We start from the raw sequence: 22,650 nt of genomic DNA, 5'->3' as shown, positions 1-22,650 counted from the left end.
ACATCGATCGCGCGATCGAGACCTCGACGCGCTGAAAAGATCCTGCGTCGCGCTTCTCGGTGAGCGGCGAGAGAGAAAGTGAGAGATTTGACCTGATAATCAGAAAAAAGAGAGGATGCACTGCGAAACGACGTGTCGAAGAATCTACGTGCAGTTTGACGAAGTAGAAATAGGCACCACGGCTGTCAAATGGATAGAGATAATCAACGAAAGTTGCGTTAGTGTCCGATCCCTTGTTTGTCTAATGTCTAATGTCCATTTCTATATCACCACCAAATCTTACAACTAAAAAAAAGATAAAAACTGAGTGATACTAACTAAGGTGATAAAAGTTAGCAACTCAGTAAACTGATAAAAGTTAATCCACGTTGGAACTCTGCCAGAAATGACAGAAGAGGCGATTTTGATTAACTTTGATTAACTTGAGGGAAAAACTGACTATTTAAAAATGACAAAAAATATCAAGTATCATTTTTTAATTAAAGAAAAATTGATTAGTCTCTGCATATTTTATAATATATATATATATATATATATATAAAATTATATTACCTAAATCATTGTATCTCACACACTTTATGCGAGAGATGTCCTTAGGACAAAGGACATTCTTTGGACAGTCTTAGGACAAAGGACATTCTTTGGATATCTTTAAGAGATCCTTATATTTTAAAGATTAAAATCTCTCGGATAAAGTGTGTTATGTGGGATATTGATTTAAACATATATCTAAATATCTAAAAAATAGAGAGTTTACATTGGAATTCAACTTCTTCAGAATATATTTCAGAAGAATTTTGGATTAAACGTTTATTAATTTAAAAGAATTTACTTGAAAATGATCAAATTTTTTAAATTAAAAAGATAAGTTATTTCCTGCATATTTTGAACTGTATAACAAATGATTTTTTGATATCTCTATTAACATACACAAATTTGATTACAACTTAAATGTTAAATTAATGCAAAAAGATTTTGTTTCTTATGAGCGCTATCTCTAACCGCAATCGTAGTTACAAAATTGAAAAATGAAATAAAAATATGATTAAATCAAGGCAACATTTATTCAAAAAAATGTTTTATATATTAATCTAATCTAAAAATAATATTACAATCTAATTTTTTTATACATATGTTGTTATACAACAGCATGACAAAAAATTTGAATCATTACAAGATACAAACTTTATGTAAAAACATATTTATGTTTTTATATAAAAATATAAAATTATTATAAATCACACTATATAATTTTTATTTTACTTATTTATTAGATATTTAAAAAAAGAAAGAAATAATGATTAGAAACAGACAACCAAGAATTAATAAAAATATATATATATATATATATATATTTCATATTTTTATTTAATTTATCACTGAGCAGGTAGCATCCGCAAAACGTAAGATTGATTTTACCGATGATGTGATATATAGATCGAGCAAATTTACGAGGCCCGAAGAGACGCAGCTACCAATCCGCTGGATCACGTGTTCGAATTATGCAGCTACTCGTGGTCTCTGCTTCCCGGCCAGACATATAAATGCAAAATATATTATCGGCCGTTTGTGCCGTTTGCGGTAAACGTAGATTATTTTACGCTCATGGACTCGGCTGGCGAACACGTGGAGATCCAAGTCCGTGGAACGTGCATCGGTAATGAAATCCTTTTCATCACGGAGAACTTCGACTTTGTCTTTCTAGAGAAAAGGATTTAAAGCGTGCGTGGGGCAAAATCCAACTCTGCGAAACTCTCGATGATGTTTTTTTTTTTTCATTGTGGAGGACAATTATTTAAATATTTCAGAAGAAATTAACTGACTCACTCTTCAGAACGGGCGATCAGTTTATAATTTCGTCATTTTTTTTTTTTTCTATCTTTTATTTCACAGAATTGATTAGCCTTGCTAGCTTTTAAGAGGCTCAATTGTCCTCTCCCAAATCTACGACAAATAAATTTCGGAAGACGATAATTGCGACGTCTTTCTATTGAAGATCACATACGTGATGAGTTCCATTCGGTTTGAGTCACGAGTCATTAATTATCTTGAACGTGTGTTCTGAGATCGTGACGATGTTTACGATGGACGATCATTATCGCGTGACGTAGATCAATCATTTACGTGTGCAGGACCTGTGGTTTCTTCGTCCATCACGCGATTAGCCATGGTGTGCTCGGGCGAGACTCGCGAAGCGAAGAAACGGATCAGGCTCGTCAATGATTCGAAAGCCACAGCGATATTCGCATTCGACGTCGACCTGCTCCAGAGGCCATTCGAAGCGAATCCCCGGCACGGACACATCGGGCCCCGTTCCTACAAATGCATAACGATTAGCTTCGCGCCGCGGGAAGACGGGATCTACGCATGCCACTTTCCGTGCTTAATCCTGAATCACGTAATAAGCACAAAAAAACCTGAATCTTCTCTTATTTTCAATTACTAAAGCGTGCGGCTAGTACCAATTGTTTTAATACTAGTATTAACAATAATTAATATTTATTTACTTTAACTACACTGTTCGATAAATGCAAATTAACAGACAAATTGACATCACATCATATACAATATTATATTTTCCTACTATATAATAATATAATATAAATATAATATAATATATATATTGTATGCAACAATTATATTGTTAAGCGGGAATTTATAATATTGACATAATGTTATATTGTTATTATTGTTCATGAGTGATAACTTATTTATGTACTACTGAGATTAGCGTTATTATTATATTTTTTTAACTTTGCTGATAGAAATTATATATTCTTGTGGTTCATAAAGCAAAAAACAAAATGGCAAAATATTTATCATCTAGCTCTTTACCGAAAAAGTTTATCGTTTATGTTTTTATCTAAATCTAGCAAACACCGAATATGAATGCTATATAATATAGATACACATTTACATATATATGTTATAAGTAACAGGTATATTTACTTGGTATATGGGATATTTGTGATTCCATGCGAATGAAAGAAGTATTTTACGTATGTGTATAATATTTGCGTAATATTCATGATACATTTTATAGAAACCGATTATCATAGAGTTATACGGCTACTGCAGCACGGCGTTACGTAAAACGAATATGCGGAAACGCTTTAATTATCCTGCGAGATTAAAAAGCGGATTTGAAGGATACACGAGCGATACTATCGTGCAAACTCTACCTACGATCTCATCATCGAAGAACTGCATTGACTTCGGTCAGGCTGACGCACAGACGGAAAACACTACGCGAAGAATTCCGGAGACTCTGTGTCTCACTAATCATAGCCAGTCTGACGTATTAATTAAATGGGACCAAGGTTCCCAGTTCTAAATCAGTATATTGTTGTCATTGCTCCTATTTTCTAGCGCTTCCAATTATTTTTTATTTAAAAAAATATTGAAATTAAGTTAAAACTGTGTCATATTATTTATAATATTATTTATGTTATTTAATATATCTATTTAATATTATCTAATATTATTTATGTTATTTATAATATTATACAGAAATTAAAATTAGACGCTGTAATATAGATTTATTATTCTTCCGTCGATAATTGATTAATCAATTTTGTACGCAGACACTGAAGGAATTTTCGACGTAACACCCGCCACCGCGAAAATACCGACGAGCCAGACGGCTCTATTTGAAGTCACGTTTAGTCCCGATCGAGGAAGCAATTTGTTCGCCAGAGATCTCATTGGAGATGTTTTTACTGAGCGGCAAAAAGACTCTAACAAAGAGATTCTGACGTTCCCTGCGATTACGTCTGTACGGCTAATCGGTGCGTATCGTCCTCTCTTCCTCTCATTCTTTCCTTTTTGCACGATTACTTAATTCGATTTGTTTTTTTACACAGGTCATTCGTTTCCCGTTTGCTCAGATGGTTGGATTCCCCAGTACGAGATACCTCACGTAGTCAAGATGCCTCCTTGTGTACCATCCTTGCCAATATACACCACGTTTCTGATAAGAAAATACGGACATCTACCATTGATGTATCGCTTTGTATCGCCGCCGTCGAGCCACTTTATCGTGAAGCCAATAATGGGCATAATTTATCTGTACTTTCATATAAAAGAGTTTAGCGGAATGAATATAATAAAATTATCCTTAAAGATAATTTTTTAATTAACGAAATAATCTAAAAATAGGATAAGTACTTTGTTGTTTTTTTCTAAGTTATTAAATTTTTAACTAAAAAAGGTAAATTCTTTTATTTCTTCAAAAAAAGTCACCTAAAGAGTTCATAAAAAATTCATCCTTAAAAATATATTTATTTTTTTATGCATTAATAACTATACAGATGCAAAAAATATATGTAATATTTACTTAAAATTCTTCTTTCATTTGATTTTTATTTCACTTATATATGAACGTTTGTAAGATATTTATGTTTTTTAAGTAAGATATAAATGTTTCTTAAACTCATCCTTGCTACTCTAACAAGGATGTGTAGGAGGTTGAAAAAACACTACACAGTACTTATTCTCAATAGGCTATTTTTAGATGATTATTTCGTTATAAATTATTTTTTTGATAATTTTATCATACTTATTATTCTAGACTTTTTGATATTATCGTAATTACTTAGATGCATGCAAATAATTTAAATAACTTAAGGCAACGTTATATTTCTCTTTATACACGCACGTGACGTTAAAAGAAATAATATTAATATTTTTAATGCGTTCATGTAACTATTAGTCTTTATTCATCAACGTGATATTATAACTCTTTTCAGAGATTATCAAATCATTGTAGTCGGGATGTTACCCGAAACTGACGATGAACGCGTTTATATGGAACGTTGGGCGATACGTTTCAATGGAAATACGAAATCGGAATGCTTCATAGATTTTCAAGGATTTACAGAACATGCAAATGTTACTTTTAGCGACCGAAATATTGTGAATTTTGCGCCGACGTTTCCAGGTTGCCAGAGCTCACAGCAGTTCTGTATGCGAAATGTTACTCGACATACGATGAAGTAATAAAATTCTATAAATACTGATATTAATATTAATGTCACATGTCAAAACATGTGTAACACTCATGTAATAAAAACTGTTTATGTAATACAATATGTAAAGTTTGTGAAGTTTCCAAGATGTATAAAAACTATTACATTTTTATAATCTTTTATATTATCTGAAAAAAAAAATTAAGAACATTTTCAAAAAATTAAACTGTTAGTTTATTACTGTCATTTGATTAACGTCAATTTTCTAGGTATGAATTTATTAACGAGGTGCCTGAACTTCAGATACAAAATAAGAATGGCATAATTTACTCCAACGATATCGTTGTTCACGAATGGTTATTTTGTCCTACGATACTTGGAGATTACGAGTTTGACATAAGCTGTGTTTTAATTGTACTGAAAAACAACAATCCCGTTGGCTCTAACATTTATGTAACATTACATGTAACAGGAAGATGCGAATCCGGTTTTCTTGTGGTAAATTTTCATTACTAATAAAATAATAGAAAGGAAGTATAATAAAATTAATAAAATAATGTGAAAAATATTAAAATATTAAAATAAAAATTTAATAATAATATGATAATTATAAAATAATTTTAATTATGCGCACATTATATTCGACAGTCAGCCCCGGATAAATTAGATTTTGGAATTCAGGCGTACAAAGATACAAAAGAATTGAGTTTTCACGTATTTAACTTGAGTCCTGTGAATATCTATTACAAAATGATATGTAGCCATTGTGACTTGCCAATCGGAGACATAGAGCATGATGTAAAAATATATCCGGTCATGGATACTGTTCTTGCCGGACAAGATAAGATCATTACTGTTGTTATCACACCCACCACGCCAGGATATTACGAACTTTTTATTCAATATTTTGTGAGAATGAGTTCTTGTACAGACATGTTGATTCCGAATCAGACACCAAGAAATATCTGCAAATTGCAATATTTATGTATTTTGCCTATCTTAAAGGTAAAATATAGTACACAGTGTTATTTAATTATAATAATGTTTTGAATAGAGGTATATTTTTAAAATAATATAATTGTAATTGTAATGATTTAACAAAACAATATGATTGTAATATATATGATATAATATAGATGTATATATAATAATTATTTTTTAATAAACGTTAGATAATAAATCTACAATATTATGGGCCTTATCCAGACATGAGCAAAGTTTTTCTTTGGAAATTGATGAAAATAAACACGTATATAGAATTTCATATTATTTTTTGATTCGTACAAACGTAACTCAAAAATGTTTTAATTATGTGTTTATGTATACACTTTTAGACTCAATATGTTACTCAAAAATTTACAACCAGAAACGTCGGAAACGTTATATATTAATGACTTTCCAGCGATGATTTTACAAAAAAGCCCGATTATTGTAAAATTGCTTTTAATAAATACAACTGCAGTAACCATTTCTTGGAATATCAAAAAAGTGCAGCTCTGTTCTTGCCAACCTGTTACAAAAACCCAAGGCCTTAAATTTCAACGTGCAAAATATGATTGTTTGCACAGAAAAGTATGCTCTGTACAGCCGAAAACGAAAAGTCTTCAAGTATAATCTCTTATAATTAAATTGAAGAGATTTTTTAAATTCCTTTCTTATCGTTTCTCTTTATTATCATTATTTTATATTTAAATTAAACGTAGCCAAAAGAACAGATCTGGATAACGCTGGAGCTGCATTACATATTGTTAGGAAAAACTGAGACAATGTGGGACTTGGATCTTGGAGATAATCGTCACATCTTTCTTGTTATAACAATCGAATGTTTGTCTGATTCTGATAATAAGCTACGTCTTTTAAACGGCACGCATTTTAAATTTCAACATGTTTACATTGGAGAGAAAAATCCCATCTTTCAGGTTGTTCCTGTTCTTGTTCTTATCTTTAAAAATACAACATCCAGTAACGTTATTTTTCAGGTATGTTGGGTGCATAATGGTACGAATCGTAGCATCCCGTTTTCTGTAAATCCGGAAATGCAAATAAGTCAGAAATATTGTTACAAAGTTTTTTCCTACGCAACTCCATATGTAATTGCAAATCCGCAATCTTCCGTTCCAATTCTCTTAAAATTTCAACCACGACAGTTTGGCATATTTAAAGTATATATATATATATATATATACATACACACAAAACACATTTAATAAAAAAACTAACAAGTAGCTTTCTTTGAAGTGAATAAAAATTATTGCATCTCTTTTTTTTAATAGGAGAAATTACGTTTGACTCTGGGTGATGATGAGGAAGAACTAACACTCGAGGGCGAATCTTCCTTGACATATAAACCGATAATTGAAGAATATGTGCCATGTAAATGTAATTTCGAAGACGATGACGAAGATATTCCTGTATACTTTAACACTGATTGCATAAATATTTCGCACATATCTACATATAGCTATGTGGTTAAAATGATAATGATGTACAATAACTTGGTGCAAGATGTACTCGCCTATAAGTGGAAAAAGTTTGTTGGCTTGAATTAAAATTGCAGATAAGTTATTTATTCAAAGATTTTTCTCAAAACGAAATCAATATTTATTTGTCATTATCAGATGTAAGGTATCTAAAATAATTCATGTGGAAATTTATCCGCGAAAAGGCTTGATAAATCCTATGTCCATTAAAAGCTTTCGTGTAACTGTATATACCAAAAATTATCCTTGTATGATTGACGTAAATGTATCGTGCGAGTTTATTAATGCCAATCAAAGGCAGACTTATCAGCGAAATGTGTATATTAATGAAGGTTTATCTCAAGAACTTGAAGGACAGTTTACTATCACAGAAAAAGGCATCAGTGTTCCAGTAAATAAAATATATAAAATTTATGAAATTCAAAAATAATTTTAAAAAGTTTTCTCTGATGTCAAGGTTTTAGGAAAATAAGAAATTCAATTTGTAAAAGTATAAAAGTTTCTCTTTAAGCTTATATATTCATTTATTTTTAGAAATTACCAATGAAAAGCTTGGAAAAACCACAACCACCTTTTTACAAAACTATAACAATTCGATGTTCCGTATATAATATAGAAGACAAATTTCTGAAAGTTAGTTTAATGAAAGAATTAACGAGTGCACCGCCAAAAGGAATATCTATTGAGGAAAATGAGAGAATAATGACATTTACAAGAGAAGACATCAGACGATCTTCATTTATCATAGAAGGTCTATTATGGTAAAAATCTTCCAATTTCCATAAAAGTAATAAAATCTAGATTATAAATCTATTTATATAAAATGAATTTTAATTATTTATTTTTAATTATGCTACGTTTCGTTACATTTTAGGGAAATAGTTAACAGTAAATTATTGAAAGACATAATGCAGGACATTTTGCAAAAAGAGTCGGGTTTATTTTATTCGCAATTCAGAATGAATTTGTGTGAAAGAAAAAGATTGATGCAAAGATCGTACATTTCACCGCCGCGAGCGTTAATCAATCATATATTTGAAGAAGTAAGATTTTAACTTCCAATCCAATATTTTTTAAAAGAATGTTAATTATCGATGGATTTTACTTTACAGTTGTTATTCATCATAATGCATGAAGAATTCGCTTTGCAGACTGCACATTTAATTCAGCGTGCAGATATCAGATATACAGATTATTTGTACATGATACCTAGTACGAGCAGAAAAAAGACAATAAAAGGAGGTATTATTATATTATATTATTATATTATATATTGTAAATATATTTTATTTTCTAAAAAAAATATACGTTGATAATTTTGATTTTTGCAATTTCCATTTTAGAAATGGGACTACTACGTCCTACTTCAAGACTACTTCAAGACAAATATCCCTATTTAGAATCAGCGCCTTCAAAAGAAATATCAAGAATATCAAGAATATCTTTTGCGATGTAATGATAACTGAATAATAATATGTGTATACAATTACACACAATTGCGACTGCTAGCTGTTCGTTATATAAGGATCCTTGATTCTTCTAAACACAGCCAGAAATTTATCTCCTTTATTTCTGGTGACTTTCTTGCCTTCTTCAGTGCTTTCATATAATTTATCTACTATAGGATCTGCTTCCTGCATTAATAAAATTTGTCAATCATCATCGTATTAAAAAAAATAAACAGTTGTACTTACTAAATCCTGTTTGGTAACTTCTTCGAACAATGGATGTTCTTGGAAGTGTTGAACTATCCATTTATGCAAATCTTCCACATCTGTTACAGTATATACAATAGCCTATGTAACAGTAAAAAAGAATAAAGTCAATGTACATAGACTGAGACCATGTTAAACAGAAATGAATACAGACAAACTTCAGCAAACTCTTAGGCATTTAATAATCTTTTTTTCTATTTTTTTTTTAATTTACACACACATACACATCGAGATTTGTCTGGATTCTTTTATGTTGTTTTAATAAAAAATAAATCATAATCTCTATATTAGAATTAATACAATGAAATTAAATAATGCTTACTTCTTCAGCTAGAACATAAGCGTATTCCGCTAACAGAGACTTGTTTATTATTCTCCATTTATGCTTTGATTTTTTGAAATGTGGATCTGGATATAAGAAAAACATCTTCTTCAGCTACAAATGAAAGGTATGGATTAATGTATGAATCATTTTATATTTTGTATATTGAAAACTTTTCATATTTACCTGTCCTTTGTAAAAATAATTTGGCAGATATTTCATGGCATTTGTTCTCAGACAAGCAATATTTTGATATTGGCCAGGATTTTGTGATCGTAAAGCAGCAATGCGATCCATAACATAATCAGATACTTTTACTCTGATTTCCATGCCAAGTATTAAATTATCCGGGAACATTGGTGATAGAGTAACTGAGGATTCATTTGTTAATTATATTTATTTTCTCACTCAGTCAGCAAAATGTTGGCAACTTACCAATAAATTGCTAGCAAATTTGATCAAAAACTTTTAATAAATTGAATATGTATTGTTAAACATGTTTTGTTGGTAGAGTCTATAGAATTTGATTTGCAAATTGTCAATAGAAGCTGAGCAGATTCTTCTATTTTCAATCATTTAAAGAATTATATTATTTAAATAATTATAAAATATTAGATTTTGCATAGTTTTTGCATTTAATTATATTCTAGCAGATTATATTCTAGTTATCACATTCTAGTAGGTTCTGTTGTATTTCTGCTAGTATTTGTCAACAAAATTAACAGATATTTTAAAATTTGTTCTCATAGATTTGTTGTCTAAATACATTGAATAGTAGTTTGATAATGATACATTAAAAAATAAAAAGTAAGTTACCCAATAATCCTCCATAGCCGCAACCAATGTCTGCAAATTCTACACGTTTCTGCGCTTCTGATATTTGCTGTGTATTGCTCTGAAAATATTGTGGATATAAGCTGCTCCAATCCATCAATTCTGGTTTTATGGGACTGCAATAAGTAAACAATAAATGACAGTGACCTTTTTGTAATCTTGATTCATGAAAAACTCATCAAAAATCATCTTACTATTCAATGCAGTGATCGGCAATTGGATTTGAATGTGCCCGTTGTCTATAATATTTCTTTTGCGGTAACGCCAGCGTCGTCGACATAATGTCAAATATTGTTAATTCAATTAAATAAAACACTAAATCTCCAAAAAAATCCAAATATCTATTTAATTCCTTCTTTACCGATACGTAACAAAACGTAATGTATATTTAAGAAAGGTTGAATCTAACCCATAAAAAACACGGTTTTTTTCAATCACTGTATTCCGATACGCAGAATTTAAATAAACACAACACAACATTCCGGGAAGAAGAAAAGAAAGGAACATAGAAGTGTAATTATAGAAAAACAACAATATATTTTCAAGCAATTCGACTAAACGCACGCGCACGTCTTGCGAGAGGAAAGAGAGATAAGAAAGGTTGAGCACGCGTAGAAACGTGCAGGTGCGGTTTAATCAAAAACGCGGAATCATGCGATAATTCACTCTTCTTAGTCCCCAGAGACCGGTGGATGAAAAAGACGCGAAAACGCATGGATCTATTTATGTATTTCTCGAATTCTCGTGTACTATTTATTACACACACATTTGATAATATTATATATATATATATATACACACACACACATTTAAAGTGTAGAGAAAGTGCGTCGCCGACGCTCGGACGCACGTGCGCACGACGATCAGCTGATCGGTGCGGAATGCCCGCCGCCTGACGGACGACAGCGACACTAACGGCGCGGCGAGAAAGAAAGACGTGTAGACGAGGCGGCGGGGGATCTTCGCGCTCGGTGTTGAAACTTCCTTCTCCTTGCGAGCGCAAAATGTGATCGCGAGTGAGGACGTAGCTGTCTTGACGTAATCGAGGTTATCGCCGCTAGGAAACGGTGGATTTTCGAGAGAACAGCGGGAGTTCCTCCGCTCAGGTGAGGTTAGGATCGAGGAATCTCCATTCCGCGACGTTACTCCTTTGTGTCCTCCTCCTCCTCCGGGGATTGCGATGAATCAAGCGTGCGTGCACGCGTGCATACATGCGTATATCGTCCTATGTATCCCTGTTAATGCGCGATTAACGTACCTTTGTCTTTCGTGAATGTTTTATTTATATATCTCTCGGAAAATGGATATGATGATTTTGATTAGCTCAGTTTTTACGTCGCGATGACAGGAGTCGATATTCTGCAACGATCTTTCCCCGATTGAAAAACGAATGTGTAAAATCGAAATATTGCACTACCATCATCGTCACTTAATTTAACGTGATAAATGGGAATTGAGTACTCATTAGTTATTTTTGTCAATGCAATTCGACGCAATTTTTTTTTTTTTTTTAATAATAAAAAAGATGAGATGTGGAAGAAGGTAACAAATGTAATTGAAAGGAAATTAAATTTTAATAAAATTGAAATTGAATAGAAATAAAATTTTTAATTATATGGATTCTAATATCAATCGTATTGCGAATTATACGCAGAAGCGTAGTTTATTATCTAATATCCAGATATTCCATGTAATTTTTTGTGCAATCATTTATTTTTTATTTCAGGCACATGAGAGGTTTTATTATTCATGAGGACAGTAAATTTTTCGCGGGAGCGATTTTTCATTTAGTTGGTAAGTCATCATCCTGTTTCTTGATTGCACGAACGATCGATGTTAATTCAATAGAGAAAAAAAGAGAAAAGGAAAGGAAATCATATTTTATCAGCACTATTTGTAATTGTGAAAACATAACATCCGGAATATTACACAAATAATAATCGGTGAATCGGAAGAATCCTTTATTTTGTAAAATTCACTGATTAAGAATACTAATTAAAAATATTAATTTATTTATAAGCTAATTTAATTTGCATGTCTTAATTGGCGTTAACGCCATTTTATGTCTTTAAAGTTTTATTTCAAACTACGCTAAAAATTGGAAGAATTGCAAGTAAAAAAGAAGACAAAGTCCGTAAATCATAAATATATCGCAAATATTTATGATTTAAAACATAATAATAATCTGATATAAAATAATATCTGATAAAGTAATCTAATAATCTGATATAAGATATAGTTAATTGAATTAATGGATTCGTCGCTTGAGTACAACTATCAGTAATCGAATACTTATTTTATTACATACTTTACAAATATAATTACTGAACAATATGTGCTATTATTAAAAGTAAATTGGATTAGTGATCCTAGTCTAAAATTTACAGGAGAGTAATGCCTATACTTATGCACACGCTTTGTCCCCGTGAAAGTCGCACGCATCGCACAATCGTATCGATTGCATAAATTGAATGTAGATAAATTCTAAGGAAATTGCATAACGTGTTGCTCGGTGTGTTGGGATATGATGTTAAATCAATGAGAATGATCATTAGCAAATATGTATTCGTACGGGCATTTGCTGCATCGACATGCATCGATTATTGCGAAATGTCGAGTGCAAGTCTCATGCGCGAAGGAAAAGTAATTAGCAAAGTTAATAGATATAGATGGGCAGAATTAATAATTTTGAATATTTTGATATCTAAAAAGATACATAAACACAAAGAAATGAAATATTAAAAAAATTAATCAGTTAAAAGGCTGATTAATAACAAATTTTTATCATATATCACATGCTATCACAATATTATAAAGCAGAGATTAAAAATGGTATAAAATATATTGATAATATATTGGTATTTTTTTATTTTATATATATGATAACCGAAGTAAAAATCAATTGGTATAATGTACCGATATACACATAATTTTTCCAAAATATTGACATTATTTTGGATTTTTACCGATATTATTAAACATTGATATTATTCGAAATCAATTCGATTTTTAACATCTATTTTTAACAAATTACAAAATAATATAATATACAAGTTCTATTTTAACACCCGTAAATATTCCAAGAATTAAATGAAATGTCAAGATCCGTTTTCTTTTTTTAGATTCCGAGAAAAACGTTTTTATAAAAATTTGGTCAAACGTTTGGTTAAACGTAAAAAATTTTTAATCGCATTTGATTAAAATGTAATAATTTGCTATTTGTAATCATATAATAAAGTGATTTTGTTGATATTTTATTTTTATGTTACTTATATATTACATTATATTTTGTAATTTATTAAAAGCATGCATTATAAGAATATATTACAAATCGATTTGACTTCTAGTAATATTGATGTTTAATAATCCCATTATAATATTGGTATACTCTCTCTATTAAATTATATTCCTCTATTAAATTATATGTAAATCATATTATAAAAATAAAGATATCTTTAGAATACTTGGTAAAATATAAGATACAGATAAAATCAATATATAAACTAGCTAGCCAGAAATTATTTCGCTATTCATCATTTCTGTTATAAAACATTGAATACATTTTGATGAGAATATATATATATATATCTTTTCACGGTACAAATTTTACACTTTGACTTTTTATTGGATGGCGGAGAATATTCAAATTTCTTCTTTGAACCATGAAGCGAACCATCTTACTTTTAAGATTGCGATGTAATTGTACAATTGTATCGTTTGTCACATTCACTCTCGGGGCATAATTTGAGAACCGCTGATTCATGCGAACCTTGCGTGTCAAATAGGACAAAAGCTTGTCGAGCAAACGTATGTAAATATAAATCGAGCGACACAGGCTCTCGGTTCTAGTGCCTTAGTCAAAATCATCAACGAGTTGGTAATACACAAATCTATCTAACGCTAAAGAAAATGGACCCAGGCGTCTCGTCGACTGAACCCAAGACGTCTCCGAAATGGAACAAGTTTCCTTGGAATCCTAGATCATGGTTCAACTCTATGGAAGACTTGGTAAATAATTTCGAAACTGACAATTCTTCGATACATCACAAGTAAGGCACGCTAGGCTCACAACGAACTATGTTGCATATTTCAGGCAACGAACAAATTAAATTCCCTTCGTTATCAGGTACTCGTTGCTCGTTTCGCGTATTTCATGGAAAATGAAAATAAATTTTATCGGCGAGAGAGAAACAGCATTTCACGCATATCTTTCCTCGTACGTCCGCTGTTAGAAGGAAATAAATAGACCGATTGTATTCAATCGTATATTTTTCACATATTACATATACACGGTTCCTGATATTATCGTTATCAATCGAGGTTTCTCCAATGTGTGTCGTTTCTGCAGGTATAGCGGTTTGCAAGCATTATATCATTTTATGTGTATCTTTTATGTACATTCTTGTGATAACTTTATTTTATTTTAATTATTAGAGATATTATTTAATTATAAGTATGCTTTATTAAAGTATATTTTATCCAAAACAAAACTGTGTAGTTAATACTAGAACAAAGTACTATGACTAGAAAAAAATTAATTAATAATTTTTAATTTATGAGTGTACTCTCCTTCGTATACTTAGAGACTAGACTTAAAAATACCGAACATCTTATAGCTTATATTTTTACTGGGCAGATTTTGAAAAACGTTTACGAAACTTGATTATTATTTTTTTACAAATATTTATTTGCATACAGGATTTATATATTTACTAAAATATTTCATGAAATTGTTATAATTGACATTAAAATATGCGATAAAAAGAGAGAGGCGAAAAGTTTATGTTTCGGCCAGTCGGTACGATTTAATCAATCTTCTACTTCTATTTTTCTTTCTTTTTTTTTTCCCCCTTTCTTTCCTTTTTCTCTTATTCGGATTTCCCGATTGCTCCGTAAACACATTGGAAGACATTTACGTTGCTCATCTCTCGTATCGTTATCCATTCTCGTCGTAGATACACATTTGCAATGCTACGGTGTGTTCATTGACATTTGTTTAGTCTAACACAGCTGATGCATTTAACGATCAGCTGTTCGTATTTATGATTGGCTCACAATTCTCAAATTATCAATTGTTCATTCATTGTTTCACGAATGCGGATAATGGAATATGAAATGAACACATTTTGAAAACTTTGATTAATTTCGAAATGAATTTCACAGACTTAACAATACTACTAAACAACATTAAATTACAAACAAAATACTGAAAAAATTAAAAATAATATAATTAAAGTGTTTTATATAAAATTCTACAGAAAATTTTTCAAGTCGATATTTTACTATTATAATTTATACATTTATTACATTTATTATGTATTAAATAATTTGTTATAATTATAATAATTTATTAATTTAATTTAAAAAATACCGAACATCTTATAGCTTATATTTTTACTGGGCAGATTTTGAAAAACGTTTACGAAACTTGATTATTATTTTTTTACAAATATTTATTTGCATACAGGATTTATATATTTACTAAAATATTTCATGAAATTGTTATAATTGACATTAAAATATGCGATAAAAATACAAGCCAACAATCAAACGATGTTCCACATTATATTCCATATTAGACCTATTGTTAATATTCTTAATCATCAATTGTCAAATTTCTATTTTGCTGTACTAAACATAATTTCATTTCAACGCATGGAGTTTAGAAAGACCGATGAAATAATCTTTACGAAAAATAAACTATATAATTAAATGAGATGCTTGCATTTAGCCAAGATATCTTTTAAAAGATGCACCTGAGTTTAATGTCGATAACAATGAACGAGGGCAACACATCTTCCTCGAGGGCGCTTTCCTACGCGACGAGATGACGTCGTCGTTAGCGGTGCGTGTTTCCCTCTCTTTTTTTCGCCACCACCTGGCGAACGGGCCGGCCCCGTCGCCGTCCACGTGGACGGGTCGCCCACACACCAGTGTCAGGTGTTGTTGCCTCGGTCAATTGTTCTCTCGGCCGCAGTACGCGAAGGATGTTGCATCGCTCGGCATCGGCTTCGTGCGAGCGCCGAGCGAGCCAGCCGTGCGATCCGACCATCGGCATCAATCCGCGATCCTGACCGTCCTAATTTTGCCACATAATGCGCGAGACACTTTTATCGTTTCTCGATGGTGATGGGATTCGATGAGGAACCGTTCAGGAAAAGTCAATTGAGAAGCGATACAGAAGTGAATTAAAAGTGATATTTAACACATTTAGTGCAGTGATGTATCTCGTGATAGTGCGAATTTCTCCTAGGATTGAATATCGTAAGATTCTTTCTACAACGGTGTTGTTTCGCTAATGAAATGATGTATTAGTTCGATAGAGAGAAGGGTATAGTTTGAAAGGTGATAGATTCCTGCCACGATACCGCGTGTTATATAGCTCCTTCGGATCAAGGAAATTTCCAGTGATCGAGCAGCGTATGAATAGCTATCCAAGAGAGAATTCTCGTTAAAGAGATACAACCTTCGTCCTATAATTTTTGCAAATCGCATGATGTCAGAAATCGTGACAGTCGTGACGATCGTGGATGACTATGACGTAATAACGTTACGCGTACCTTTGTTTAGCGAATGATTAAAAGCCTATGTCTTTGATCCTTGGCCTCGATCTACTTTGGTTTATGTTGATTATTCCACGCCCTTAGACTAAATTAACGGGCAGGAGTTCTTATAATCGTTCTCACGAATCCTCGATCGCAAAGCCTAAATTTACATTTGATTTTATCACATTTGCCATGGCGACGATGACTGAACCACATTCTATTATTGTTGCAAATTTATCAGAAATATAAATTAGAGATAAATAAATAAATAGTTTTAAATAAATTATAGTTAAGTGTAAATAAAGATAAATAATAATTTAGAAAAATTTTAAATGTAATTGTTAATGATTGTTGTTTTAAAGTTAACAGTTTTCATTTTTTTTTGCAGAATTTACTATCGATATAATTTCTAATTTTTTATAAGATGACAAATCTTGAAATATTGTAGTTTTGTAATTTTGATAAGTTTATATTGCATTTAATTAGACTTCTATCTAAATATTTCAAAGCTAGGTCACATTTCATTAGCATTGATCTTTCGGCATTTTTGTTGGAAGAAAATAAGTTCCACATGAGAAATAGATAATAAGGAGATATCTATGCGGAGTGTTTAACAAAAACGACGTTGCACATTCAGCCATTTAGCACGTTTAACGCTATCACAAGGACATTATTTACAAGTCAACACCGGTTTCTATATTTCTTGTGCTTTGGACTTCTTACTGTTCGATCGTTTTCTTGTCCTATATATTGGCGACGCGCGGCCTGAATTCACCCGATTTACCTCTCGCAATATACTCGATGGCGAATAGCGCGAAAATAATTCGTGGCACGCATACCAGTGGGAATGTCAATGTTTTCGGTGAAATAACCTGTTATTTCGTATCTTAAAATAAAACCGGAACAACATTGCTCTGAAGAGATATCATCTTTAAATCTTATTTCATAATACGTTTTTTTTTTATCTTTTTTTTTATTTAAATGTCAATATAATGCAAATATTACGTTAAGGAATCTCGCGAACTGACGAAGCTAATTATTACCACATAAATATTCATTGCTGCGAATATGTGAAATAATTCTCTTGTTTAATTTTAATATTTTTGAAGAAATTTTTAACGTCATATTATATTTATATTGGTCTCATTTAATTATATAATTGTTCAAGCAAATACCTGAGATAACTAGTAAAAGTGTGTGTCACGCGTTATAAAATTTTTACTTAACACTTTTCATGTGTGATTTAATTTATCATGATTTTAATAGAGAATAGAGAAAAACGCGTAAAAGTGCTAACTAAACACGTCATTAACAGCAATGATATAAATAATGAAATAAATATTAGCCCAATTATCGATATTAGGCAATCAAGAATATATTTTACGTACGTTGTCAGATGCAGAAACGTGACTGACTGCTTATCAGGTACTTAAAAACGGAGCGATACGTCGGGCTGAGATGACAAATAGCCGGCGAAGAGCAGATAAACCGCGCGTGCAAAACCAAGCGTTTACCTTCATTTTCCTCCCGGTGGTGTGGCAGTGAAAGCGCGAGCTCTATAGTGCGCGGATCAGCTGATCCATCGATCCTCTCGCGCGATCGATCGTCGTACCCGATCGGCCCAATTATGCTCTATTCCTGACCGGATAATTCCACCTCAGAGCGATCCGTTTCAACCGCGACTTTTAACTCACTCCTCAGTGATCGCGTTACGAATTATCGAGATCGTGCGCGCCTTACTGATCGTAGTAATCTCTCTGATAATTTTCTGGCATTTTTTTTTTTATATATACGTCTAAGGTGTATTTTTATTATCTCTCAAAAGCCATGACCATTATCGTGACCATTATCGAAAAATTGATTGTTATGTTACTATGTTGAGCGGTCGAGACTCTACCCTCATCATAGCAACCGATGATGAATCGGTAAAGAATGATTCTCGTTTTGTTTTATTGCTCCGTACCATGGTGACAATCGTTATCTTTATCACGGTAATCTCTGTAAGAAATGCCATTAATCGTGGGTAAACATGATGTGACTCGTCCGACTCTCTTGAAGAATTCGAGATATTTGATGAACAGTGCAAGGTACTCGTGTCTAATCTAAAACAGTAACTTTTTACCGAACACTTGAAGAATATTTAGATAAACAATTTTAGATTTATTTCAGGCTTGTTGTTCCATCAATGACCATGTACTTTGCTACTGTTTTATTGGTCAGAATCTCGTAATAATTAGTTACGAATTAATATGTAATTAATTAATGTTTTGAAAATAATTGTATCGTGTTTGTAATTAATTTAAATATGAACGAGGTTCTTAGTGATTTGTTAATATTACGTTTATGATTCTTCAGCATCATCGTGAGCCTCGGGCGAAAATAAAACTTTTCGCGTTTCTTGCTTTTAGTTACGGGCTTGTAGTTATGGCTTTTATGCGATGATATCACTCGTGTGCATTTTTACATAAATATACGGTGAGACAGACCACACAACGAAAGATATATATTATCGCATCAGGAGGCATCCTTGAGAGAAGACTTAGCGAGAAGACAGTCAAGGAAACGAATGCAGTAGACGATTAGTTTCTGCATTCTTGTTACGTGCGAGCGATTTCGCGAACCGAGAGAGACTTGGCTCGATGCGACGCGTTTTGTGCTAAATTCCGCTTCGTCGAACACGCGATTAATTAAATAATTATGAGAGTTAACCGAGGTGAACGCAATGTCTGGTGCAACGTCATTATTTAGTGAAGTGTAGTGTAGAACGTCACGGACGAAGCGGTGCCACGTTGCAAATACGCGAGCGGCTTTTCCTCGTGCCAAAAAAAAAAAGTCGAAAAAGTCCTAAAGTATCGCGATACTTATTCGCGATACCAATGAATAGTGCAAGTTTAAATAGAGACACATTTCTGGATCAATTTTGGGAAGATCGCGAGTGGTGAGTGAGACTTCTTTATGTTGATCGATTCGGATGATTTATTGAGAGGCAATCGTTTTTCGGAATGTCGCATTTGCGGATGAAGAGCAGAGTGCTCGGTGACAAGACCTACAAGCACGTTACTGGGACAGGAGAATGTCGCAGAAATCAATTTTCTCTGTTGAAAGGACGGCCTCAAAACATCGTGCACCGTCTGGAGCATCGGATCCACGAGGTAATTTTGCTTGGGAAAATATCATCCAGTTTCCTCCTTCCTAAATCTTGGAACAACTCTCGTCTCGTAACGAAAATTTTTATCATTAGAAAAGGTCGACGATGCCATTGTATATTTGTTTAAAAAAGATGTTGAAAATATCTATAATGTAAATGTACGCTTTTAAGGATACATGGAGTATTATAAAAACTTGCATATATGTGAGACGTAAATTCTTTTCCAGACTTTTCTGTCGAACGTGACGCTTGCGTGACGGGTCTACAGCTTAAACTCTTTCACGTGCGAGTCTTAAAGATAGTGCGATTGTCATAACAGAAAATGCATGGCAGGAGACGTAAGGGGAAAACAATAAACGACCGACCGACCGACCGACTTTTTTACTTCGAGGAAGTCAATTGTCGTATCTTCTCGCGCGTTCGCTGAAATTATTGTTGTTACATGTTGGAATATATCGCGTAGCGTACGACGAGCGTTGTTTCGTGCATTTTCTGAGTGACCTATTCTCTATTTTCCGCCGCTGAATGAGTCAAAGCTACGTCATTCATATTATCGTATGGGGCCATGTACGGTTATTTTAGCGTTTAGGCAGCGCGCTTTCAGCAGCGCAAACCACGCGACAATTCACAATACTGTCGTCTAACAGCGTCTCTCTCTCTCTCTCTCTCTCTCTCTCTCTCTCTCTCTCTCTCTCTCTCTCTCTCTCTCTCTATCGAGACTGAAAACTGCCGCATATTGAATTGTGCGCTTTCACCGTAAATCAGAGCCGATGTAACAAAGACTTTTGTTTTATTGTCGCGAACGTACCCGAGGTGCAATTTGCACGTGACTAGGTTTCTCGGTGTAACTTGAATCCTTTGCTATTCAAATCATTTTTCAGAAATGAAATAAAACCAAATATTTCGTTTTTTAATTTAATTTTTAATTTAATTAACGAGCCTGATATATGAATAGAAATTTCTTCATTATTTGTAGAAATTTATGAAGACGTCGGACAATGTTTTTGCTAATTACAATCATTTGATTCGAATGCTTAGAAAACTAAGCGAGAAAAATCCGAAAAAATATTACGTCGCGTTCTCCAGCTCAATTAGTGTAATTGCATATATAGTGTAGAATTGCAAAGAGTTAATAATTCTTAGATTATGGGCGTTACATGGGCTAATGGACTTCTAGGAATTTTTACTTTTAGAAATGAAGAAAAAGGAAATAAAGCAATTTTTTTTTTAATTTATTACTTTTTATTATTTTTTTATAAATTTTGACATTAATCGCGAAATAAAAAAAATAAAATAAAATTTTATTTTTTTTTTTAAACATACTCAAAATTGTGAAACAATGCAGCTGCATCGTTTCGTTAGCATTGTCTAAATGTTCGTCTGCTTCCGCATGGTGCATCGGTCTCATCTGTGGTTAGACAGCTACAGGTTTATTTTCGGTTTCCCTCGAGATTGTGCCAATGTACATCGCGAATCTTGGGTGCGACACTGATTAATGAGTCTTCATCTTTTGCTTAAAGTCTTGCCAAATCTCTCATTATCTTTGTTCATAAGCGTTAGATGTTCCTTGCCAATAATTCCTTGCCCGCAAAATAGGCCATGGCCATATAATTAAACTTTATAATATTTTTACATGGGAATAGACACTTCATATTTCTTTGCTTTCTAAAAATTAATAGAACATTGTGTCTTACATCGAAAATCATGAAAAAAATTATTAATGTGAAATCAAGCTTTATATTTAAAAAAATATGTTTAAAGAATTATACTTTTCCTAGTATATTTATCTCTTGATTCAGGATATCCGGTTCAGACGGACGCGTTGCGTGAGCAACTTTACTCTAATTAAAACTATTTTTGATTAGTCGAAGGAATTCGTCGTAAATTATGTCTAAGAATATTTCGCATGCGTCACATTTCAGACTAATTTTGATTAATTATTATTTTCATAAATGTAGCAAGACGCATGAAACTGCTGCGCAATTTTTATTAACGAGTAACATCTTTTTCTTAATTATAATTTCAATGCTACGTAGAGATAATTAATTTTTTCAAAATCAATTCTCTATAATTTTAGAAAGATAAAATTGCGTTCTTTGAAATGTTTCCGTGCAATATTTAGTTTATATACCCGTTTAATCTCTTCGGTCTCTTTCAATTAAATTTTCTTTTCCTTTTGAAATAAAAGAAATAAAATAATTCTTTTCTAAATTGCTAAATTTTGCAACATTATTCCTTCTTTTCTTTGTTATTTTATTAATGCGACATTTATTATGTCATTACACACTATAAAAGAGAATGTAGTCGAGTTAATGACAATCGATTTAGAGTATTGTGCGTGTGATTAAAACAACATTATTTGAATATTTGTGTATTGAATCACAATAAGCGTTATATACTCATTCGTGAGGTTTTGCCAAAATGAAGATCAACGGAGATCACAGAACGATTTCATTTCACGATTGTGCGCGACGTCCATTGGCGGCGGTCTTCGGCATCACGAGACGCTCGAGAGAAGAATGCCGGCTGATCAATTAGAAAGTTTCGTTCATGTCAGTAGACAAAAAAATCTGTCATTCGAATCGCGAGTTGTGTGGCTCAAATCAGTTGTAAAATTTTAGTGGCGCTATGAATCATGG

General features: G+C 32.2%; 4 protein-coding genes across 13 annotated transcripts in view; 3 read left to right on the top strand and 1 right to left on the bottom strand.

Moving 5' to 3' along the window:
* Positions 1-76: 76 nt before the first annotated feature.
* LOC105428620 (cilia- and flagella-associated protein 65) lies at positions 77-6,017 on the top strand. 2 transcript variants are annotated; one of them, XM_089076336.1, is made up of 9 exons: positions 79-217; positions 1,438-1,657; positions 2,133-2,398; positions 3,044-3,320; positions 3,585-3,788; positions 3,864-4,068; positions 4,749-4,994; positions 5,237-5,465; positions 5,616-6,017. In XM_089076336.1, exons 1-9 carry the CDS (start codon positions 116-118, stop codon positions 6,015-6,017), a joined length of 2,151 nt encoding a protein of 716 aa, XP_088932462.1. In that variant the 5' UTR covers positions 79-115. The 2 variants fall into 2 exon arrangements, with proteins under 2 accessions (XP_088932463.1, XP_088932462.1); XM_089076337.1 differs by lacking the exon at positions 1,438-1,657 and having other exon boundaries at positions 77-217.
* On the bottom strand, positions 1,863-11,065 carry LOC105428619 (tRNA (guanine-N(7)-)-methyltransferase). 5 transcript variants are annotated; one of them, XM_011641018.2, is made up of 7 exons: positions 10,513-11,065; positions 10,301-10,434; positions 9,671-9,855; positions 9,485-9,598; positions 9,142-9,243; positions 8,942-9,081; positions 1,863-2,316 (listed from the first exon to the last, which is right to left on the bottom strand). In XM_011641018.2, exons 1-6 carry the CDS (start codon positions 10,596-10,598, stop codon positions 8,953-8,955), a joined length of 750 nt encoding a protein of 249 aa, XP_011639320.1. In that variant the 5' UTR covers positions 10,599-11,065; the 3' UTR covers positions 1,863-2,316; positions 8,942-8,952. The 5 variants fall into 5 exon arrangements, with proteins under 5 accessions (XP_011639320.1, XP_011639322.1, XP_011639321.1 ...); XM_011641020.3 differs by lacking the exon at positions 1,863-2,316 and adding an exon at positions 5,670-5,932; XM_011641019.3 differs by lacking the exon at positions 1,863-2,316 and adding an exon at positions 7,947-8,656.
* Positions 6,727-8,847, top strand: LOC148936707 (uncharacterized). The gene is made up of 7 exons (XM_089076099.1): positions 6,727-7,129; positions 7,241-7,497; positions 7,586-7,838; positions 7,982-8,208; positions 8,322-8,490; positions 8,560-8,722; positions 8,819-8,847. The coding sequence occupies exons 1-7, from the start codon at positions 6,734-6,736 to the stop codon at positions 8,845-8,847; spliced, it is 1,494 nt and encodes a 497-aa protein (XP_088932225.1). The 5' UTR covers positions 6,727-6,733.
* A 172-nt stretch (positions 11,066-11,237) lies between the features above and the next one.
* The window catches only part of Arms (Ankyrin repeat-rich membrane spanning), a 35,915-nt gene continuing 24,502 nt past the window's right edge, over positions 11,238-22,650 (top strand). The window contains exons 1-2 of one of the 5 annotated variants that reach the window (XM_089076329.1): positions 11,238-11,424; positions 12,045-12,112. Coding sequence is in view for 4 of the 5 variants with exons in the window: in XM_089076326.1 (XP_088932452.1) it covers positions 19,866-20,015 (150 nt within the window). In the remaining variant the exon portion in view is untranslated. Of the gene's footprint in view, positions 11,425-12,044; positions 12,113-14,103; positions 14,327-16,305; positions 16,583-18,145; positions 20,016-22,650 lie in introns of those variants that run through there. The other 4 variants (XM_089076326.1, XM_089076325.1, XM_089076327.1 and 1 more) reach the window with 4 other exon arrangements.

The sequence above is a fragment of the Pogonomyrmex barbatus genome, unplaced genomic scaffold, assembly GCF_055798465.1.
Source record: "Pogonomyrmex barbatus isolate J1 unplaced genomic scaffold, ASM5579846v1 scaffold2, whole genome shotgun sequence".
Classification (NCBI taxonomy): Eukaryota; Metazoa; Arthropoda; class Insecta; order Hymenoptera; family Formicidae; genus Pogonomyrmex; species Pogonomyrmex barbatus.
This window is presented reverse-complemented; position numbering and strand designations above follow the sequence as displayed.